This window comes from Melozone crissalis, unplaced genomic scaffold (genome assembly GCF_028551555.1).
Source record: "Melozone crissalis strain CALT ecotype California unplaced genomic scaffold, PUWL_Pcris_2 ptg000027l_1, whole genome shotgun sequence".
NCBI classification, from domain to species: domain Eukaryota; kingdom Metazoa; phylum Chordata; class Aves; order Passeriformes; family Passerellidae; genus Melozone; species Melozone crissalis.
Genome location: NW_026535805.1, coordinates 40,465,587 through 40,473,291, shown reverse-complemented (window position 1 = coordinate 40,473,291; position 7,705 = coordinate 40,465,587). Strand labels below are relative to the sequence as shown.

The following is a 7,705-nucleotide window of genomic DNA, read 5'->3' as shown; positions in this document are numbered from 1 at the left end:
CTTACACAGATCAGCAAGAAACTTTTCCTGTGGCTCCAGTGACTTTGGATTAACTGTGAAGCCAATGGTGACATCTGAGGCTGCACATTTTCTTCTGGAGCTATGTGAATCCTCAGATAAGCAGCTGAATAAGTGGAATTTCTCCTGCAATAAGAGCAGTCCCTGTGTGCAGTTCTTTAGCCCCTTGTGTTCAACGTCCAGACTGCAGGGCAACCTGTGGGGTTTCAGAAAGTGTGTGAGCAGGGAAGAAGCAACGGGAGCAAGTTCCTGATTCACTGGCCTCTTTGGGCTCCAAATGTGGATTTAGGAGACTAGTTTACATGGAGGGGAAGAAGTGATAGCACAAAGTTAACTGCTTTCAAAAGCCTGCTCTGCTGAGGCTGAACACACAGTGCATAAGTTTGTAACGGCAGCATAAGTCTGTTCATTCAAACTACACAGCAACCCACTCACTCACACGTGTGGCAAAATCACTGGGAATGTTTGGCTTCAGGGGTTGCAGAGCCCGGCCTAATGCCCTCAGTCCCACAGGAGGGGCCTTATCCCTTATCTTGCTTCTTCATTCAGGCAACACCCCTGACTTTTGAGCATGCATGAATCAGCAGACAAAGCAGTCCACGGGTACGGAGGAATGAACCGCTCACATTACTCTGCACGCCAAGTAAAAGTTTCTGTTCTGTGGGAACTCTACCATCCAATAAACCCCCCCTCACACCGTTTCCTTCATTTCATGCACACCCTTGCCACCCTAGCCACAACCACAAAGACCCTCCCCAGCAGAACAACACGCTCCCTCGGCTCAGTGGGGCTCACACAGTGCTGGGATCTTGGCCACTTGGCACACCTGTGGGCCAGGAAGCCTCCGCAACATTCACAGCTGGGAGGACTCACAGACCGACAGGGACCGGGACTTGTCGGACGTCACCCCGGAAGGCTGGAAGAAGTCAGATCCTCCTGCCTCCAGCCCCTGGGCTGTGACGGCAAGGTCCACGCTGCTGGCCAGGCAGCGGAGCACTCCCTTCCTGGAATATGCAACTAGCTGGACAGGATGCGTTCGCAAATATAATCATCCACAAATCTCCCCCAGATTAGGTTACAGGACAGCGTTTCGACGGCACGCATTACAAAGCTCTCTGGAAGGCTTGGCTGGTGGATCTGCTGCTCTCTCTGCTCATGACCCATTTTGGCTTTCATCAAGAATCATGACACCAGCTGCCTGGGTCATCTAGGAGGCAGAGAGGGGGAGAGCAACCCTGGGCTGTAAAGGGAAGTGGGGAAGGAAAAGGGAAGGAGGAGAAGGAGAAGGAGGCGGAGGAAGGGGGAGGATAGAAAGACAGAGCACGGGGAGAGAGAGTAAGTTGTTTTAGTCCAGTTGTGAAGATTTGAATCCCAGTTCCGAGCTCTCGGCAAAGGCTTGCTGGGATACTTCATTCCCTGTCCTGTGCAAAGGTCTGTGATTGGGGATGTGGTGTGCTCAGTGGGCAGGGCCCCTCCCCTGGGCTGGATCCGCCTCTCCTATCCCCCAGATAAATTACTAGTGTCCTCACTAAATTCCTCGGCTTTCTCTCTCCCTTTCTCTCTCCCTCTCTCACACAAACTCACTCCCTCCCTCAAACACAGGCAAAGCAGGGTTGGGGGGCGGGAGGGCGGGGATCCTCTCTGGACTGGTATTGTGCCTTAGTCCTGGGCGGGGAGGGAAGGGGAGGAAAACACTGGAGCCCCTTCTCTCCTACGCCGCCTTGAAATAGATTTGAGGAGCTGCCCTTCTTCCCCCCCTCCCCCCTTTCCTGCTGGTCGTTTGGCATCTTCCAGACCATGTCCACTGGGTCCCTCAGTGATGTGGAAGATCTGCAGGAGGTGGAGATGCTGGAGTGCGATGGCCTGAAAATGGATACTAACAAAGAGTTTGGGGCGTCCACCGAGAGCAACGAGGAGGGATCCAATGGCGAGAATGGCTCCCCTCAGAAGGGGAGAGGGGCCTCGGGCAAGAGGAAAAAAGCTCCCCCCAAGAAGAGCCCTTTAAATGGAGTGAGCCAGGAGGGAAAGCAGGTACAGAGAAATGCTGCCAACGCCAGGGAGAGGGCGAGGATGAGGGTCCTTAGCAAAGCCTTCTCCAGGCTTAAGACCACCCTACCCTGGGTGCCCCCAGACACCAAACTTTCCAAACTGGACACCTTGAGGCTGGCCTCCAGCTACATTGCTCACCTGAGACAGATCCTGGCCAATGACAAGTATGAGAACGGCTACATCCACCCAGTCAACTTGGTAAGTCAGAGTCCGCCGAGGACGGGCACTCCGTGCGTATGCATGGGGAGAGGTGGGCGAGCAGCTGGCATGGGGCGTGTGCGGGGACAAAACTTTGCTGTGCTTCTCACAGAGAGCCTGGTGCCGCTGGGGTGGAAAGCGGTATGTACAGGGGGACAGGCTCCCTGCTGCCCTGTGCCCTGAGCACCAAGCTTCCCAGGCCCCCTCTGCTGCTCCTAGCAATCCCTTCCCAGAGACAGGCAGCCACGCTGACCACAAATAAGCAGGGGCAGGCTTTACACTTTACTGCCCCAGAAACGATTGAGAAACCACAGAGGCTTTCTACCTGCAAGTGGGCAGGTACAGGAATTTGGGTAGAAAAGGGTGTGCTTGAGGAAGGACCCAGGATTTATTCATATCCTGTGTCTCTTCGCCAGTGTTTCCTGACACAATACTGTCCCCAAGCCCTAGCTTTTTAAAGACAGGACTCTTGGGGTTCTGTGCTCAACCGCTCAGATTTGCTGAGTTCAGGAAATTTCTCCTATACCTGTAAACTGGCACAGGAGAAAAAAATACCAAGGCAGACTCTCCAGAGGAGGTGTCTGCCCCAGGCACACTCCACAATGCCACTCCCTGGGCTGTGTGGTGTCCCTGCTGCTGCTCCCACCACATAAAGTTTTCCTGAGCAGCCCTGGATCTCCCGACCATACCCGGCCACCAGAAATATCCAGTTTCCAGCTCTAAAAATATATACAAATTATGTAAACCAGGGGTAAGCAAGATCTGCCTGGGCTCTTTTTAGACATACAGCCTTTACACTGCCCACATGTGTAGACCCTGACCCATAAATGGATCACAGAGGGGAGCTGAGGGACGTTTCACTGAGGTCAGGCTCTGCCTTTTGAGCTCTGGACTCTGGGGGAAAGTACGTTACTCGCTGTGTCAGCTGCTAAGGGCCTGGGAGATAATTTTTGATTAAAAACAAAATCCTCAGTGCAACAACGTAGGAAAAAAAATAAAACCAAACCAGCACCCAGTATAGATATAACCTCCCTCCTCTTCCGCACCCCACAGAGGCGCACCAAAACATTCCTCCCGAGACGTGGGAGGCCAGGGAGAGCGGCCGGGGCCCCAAGAGCTCCTGCGCCCGGGGTAGCGCGGCGGGGCGTGAGGAGGCTCCCGCGGGCCGGAGCCCCCACGCCGCTCTCGACCAAAGGCGAGGGTGCCCGCGGCGATTATGCCGGGGCCATGCGAATGTGCGGGAGCCAGACGGCTCCTTTCTCCCTCCCTTCTGCCGCGTATCAGACGGGCTTCGCCGCCCCGAGGACGCCCGGTGGGGACCGCCGGGGCTGTGAGGCAAAGCGGCATCAGCCGCCGGGGAAAGGCAAAAGGGTCCTTGCGAAGCCAGCGGCTACTGCCCCGGCCTGAGCCCCGCTGAGCGCTGCCCGAAGTGGACTCAGGTGGGGAATGCCGGGCTCGGTCCCCCCGGACGCTCCCGAGCCGGACCCGCTGGCGATATGAGCGCTGCAATGTGCATTTCTCCATGTGTAACCCCCTTCCCACTCGTGTCTTTTCCTGGCTACAGACTTGGCCTTTTATGGTAGCCGGCAAACCCGAGAGTGACCTGAAAGAAGTGGTGAACACAAACCGCTTGTGCGGCCCGACGGCATCCTGAGCCCCGCGGCCGGGCCAGCAGCGTCCGTCCCGGCGCGGCCGTGCAGCGGGCGGCGGGGCGGGCAGGGACCCGCCGCTGTCCCGGGCCCCGGGCAGAGCCACGGGGAGAGCCGCTCTCCCGGCGCAGAGGAGACCAAACATGCCCTAGCAAAGACTCCATCCACCCCGAGAGATCCTGACTCTATTTAACTTTATTAAATGCGTGTACAGTCGAGTGTCCTGCAACCACAGCCTTGCTGGTTCAAGAGCTACTAGAGAAAAGACAGAGATCAAACAAAATCTACCCCGCGTGTATCTTTTGTCTGAGACCTGTGAAATATGTAGATGCCTAGAAAAACTGACTTTGACAGTCATCTCTATGAACTAATTCACCCTAAAGATATATAGATATATTTTCTTCAAGCAGATTCTGCTCTATTTCTGTGAATAAACCTTCCTTTCTACTGAACACGGAGCGGTGTTAAGTGTTCGTTTGAGACTCTCGGGCTCGGCGGGGGAAGGACTGAGCCTCCGCCGGCTCCGCCGCTCCACGAAGCGGCCGCGCTGCGGGGATCGCGCCTCTCCGCCCCGGGCCACAGGAGGTCTGCTTCCCCGGAGATAAGGACCTGGAGCACACCCTGGGGGAGGGGGAGACTGGGTCCGCAGCTCGCCGCGGGAGCCCGGCCCGGCTCCGCAGCCCGGCGCCCGGGCGCTGCGGGAGCCGCCCCCGCCGCTCCGGCCGCTCCGCTCCGCTCCGCTCCGCGGGGACAGGAACCGGGAGCTATTGATGAAGTACAGTCGGTCCTCAGCGCAGGGAATTTTTAACTTAAACATCTCCTCTCTATCGATCAGCGCACCCGTGGGAGATGAGGCTGAGATAAACAGGAGTGCGGGGCGCTCCCCCTGCACCGGCAGCGGCCGCCGGCAGCTGATGCGCCAGATCCCACCGCGCTGTTTAATGTTTCAGGGTTATGACCGCACTGTTTACAAGATGTCTTCGGTTATTTATACTGTTATTATTAGCACAGGGGCTTTAAATTTCCGCCTCACTTGCTCTTTCAATACCAACCCTCGGTTCCGTTTGATACCTGGGTACTTTCTTGCCGAAAGCAGGAGAGGGGCGGCAGGGGCTGCAGGGCCGTCCCCCGGACCAAGCCCTCCGTCCCCGCTGGTTGCGGGGGGCGGCAGGGCCCGGGGAGCGGTCACAGGCAGCGAGGGGGCCACAGACCCTCCCGGGGGCTCCCTCCCCTGGGTATCCCCCGCAGGCCGGTGTTGAGCTGCCTCGGGCGTCCATGCAGCCTGGACTGTGTTAATTCTCATCCCCCACTTTCCCCCGAGATAACTGGATGAGGTGGCGCGTCCTCCAGGCGACCCAAATTCACCAGTCGGGTTCATGCGTGGGCTAGGTTAGCTTTAATTAAAGCAACTCGCTGTGAACCGAGGGCTATGCAAACATCTCAGCCCTCATTATGAAAAGGGCCAGGACATGCTGTATCATCCTAATGGTTGTGGAAGGGAGAGCTGTTTAATTTCACTTTTGTGCAGCTTTATCCCCTTGCCACACAATTAAGAGCAGACCTCTCTTAGTGCCAGGCCTAACCGTGCACAGCCTCGCTGTTCTGGACAGGACTGAGCCAGGTGAGATGAGCGCTTGCATACAGGGCCTTGATCAAATTTGTGGCCACACACAGACCCTGAACAGCCGCAGCTTCTGCTCAAGAGATGAGCAACGCTGGTAACCATGGCTGAACAGGCTGATTTGCTGATTTCTTTGCCACAGGCACAGGGAAATTCAGTGGGAATTGCTGGTCTATTAAAGGGAGACAGAATAGAGTCCCCATCCTCACACTGAGTGCAGGTGACTGATGCAACAAACACACATTTTAACCTCAAAATTTACTCACTGAATTGACACTAACCATTGGATTTAACCACTCAAAATCTCAACTTAAATTCATACTAACTAATGCCTGGTCAAGACTCATAGCAAGGTGTAGATTTCCTTCTAAAAAGCAGAAATTGATATACATCTGAGATACGCATAAAATTGAGTTGAATTCTGAATATTCTAACACACACTTCTTTACCATCCTGTCTTGCAATTCTTGCTAACTGCACTCAGCACCTTCCCAGCTAATTAACCATGTGCAGTGTTCATTCGCCACCTGAAATACAACACTGAAGAAAGGGAAGGGAGGAATATAATGGCACCCCGTGAAAAGTGAGGAACACAGCTGCAACCATGTGCCAAAAGCTGCAGGAACAGTAAGTGTTGAAGATGCTTACTGTGTACACTGTACCAGCGGCAGACACCGCTGCTTCTCGTACTGCTGTTCGCTTTATCTAGCAGTCTACACTGCAACTGTCTTGGGGAATAAACTATTCCTCGAGCATCCTGCACCTTCCTCAGCCCTTGCCTCTGAGCAACAGTTCAGCAACAAGGAAACAAAAAGCAACAAGAAATGAACAAAAGCAACCAGCGGTACACAGAAAGGTAAATAATGACTTTGCTGTGACTGTAAAATAATTAGTGGCTTTATCTCTATCTCTTTATCTTTATTTTGAAGACAATGAACATATTTTCCAGAGGCATTTAGGTGGCTGCGAACTCCTGGTCTGCTGACCTCTTGTGTTAAGGGCACAGACACAACAGTAATGGCACAGTGCTGGCAGCTGGCTTCAACAGCCCAAGTTTCTTAGATGAATTAAGAGTTCTACTATGCACTTCAAGAGAACAATGAATGAAATTATTCTACCCTGCTGCTGAGTGCAATTTTACCGCAAAATATTTGCAAACAGAAAATGTATGTTTAGTCTGACTGAAGCAATTTACACTTTTGAAAGGAACTCGCAAATGTGCTAAGGAAAAGAGGGAACTGGTTTAAATATTGATGTCAATGACTTTAAAGAAAGTATTTTGTTTGCTTTCTTGCTTTTCTGTACAAAGTGATGCATTTTATTATTTACTGAAATATACTTATACCCCTTTTTCATGTGGAAAAAAGTTGACTTGGTTTATCTTTTTGTATCTACAGGGATGTAGATGCAGCTGTGTGAGTGTCTGTATACATTCCCTCCTAGTAATGTTTGAACTCATTGCCTGATTTCAGCTAGATTTGACAGAGGTCTCAAAGATAACTAAGTTACTATAATTTTTAATATTTCTGTGTGTGTGTGAATACAGACAGCTGAGTAAAGAAAAAGTCTATAAATTTTGTAACTGCAGGAAGGGTTTCAACATGAGCTCAGCCTTTATTGGATACAAGAGCATATATAGAGCAGAGTATCAGCTGTAGAAGAAGCTCCAAATGCTGCTTCAGTCACAGGATACAAGTTCATAGAAAACTTGCATATGGACCTACATGTTTTAAGATAAGAACTCTACAAAAGCCGCTTAGTTCGATTTGATTTTAATACTAGTATTTGTTTGTTTGTTTGTTTCTTTGTAAAGAAACCAGTTTCAACCCAGCTACATTTTTCAATTCGGCTAGAGACTAGCAAATCCTGTATTTGTAGTGCTGGCTCAGTGCTCAGGATCCTGGGTTTGGTACTGACATTGTGCTCCTTCACGGAAACTTTCACAGTCTGTAAAGTCTTACAGAAAATACCTTTTAGGCTTATCTTATTCTCTCACTGGGATGGAAATCTGCCAGCCTGAAGCATCGGCATAGCAAGAACCCCACTCTGCAGACACCTGCAAAATGCCGTGCAGCTCTGGGCTCTGACGGGGCAGCGAGGCCATGGTGCTGGTCATGCCCTCAAACGTCAAGGTGCACAAGGAGAACATGTGCGAGATAGCCTATTCTTT

General features: G+C 52.3%; 1 protein-coding gene across 1 annotated transcript; it reads left to right on the top strand.

The window, feature by feature from the left end:
* The first annotated feature begins 1,815 nt into the window (after nt 1–1,815).
* Nucleotides 1,816–3,919, top strand: TCF21 (transcription factor 21). Its single transcript, XM_054280481.1, has 2 exons — nt 1,816–2,265; nt 3,830–3,919. The coding sequence occupies exons 1-2, from the start codon at nt 1,816–1,818 to the stop codon at nt 3,917–3,919; spliced, it is 540 nt and encodes a 179-aa protein (XP_054136456.1).
* Nucleotides 3,920–7,705: the final 3,786 nt, after the last annotated feature.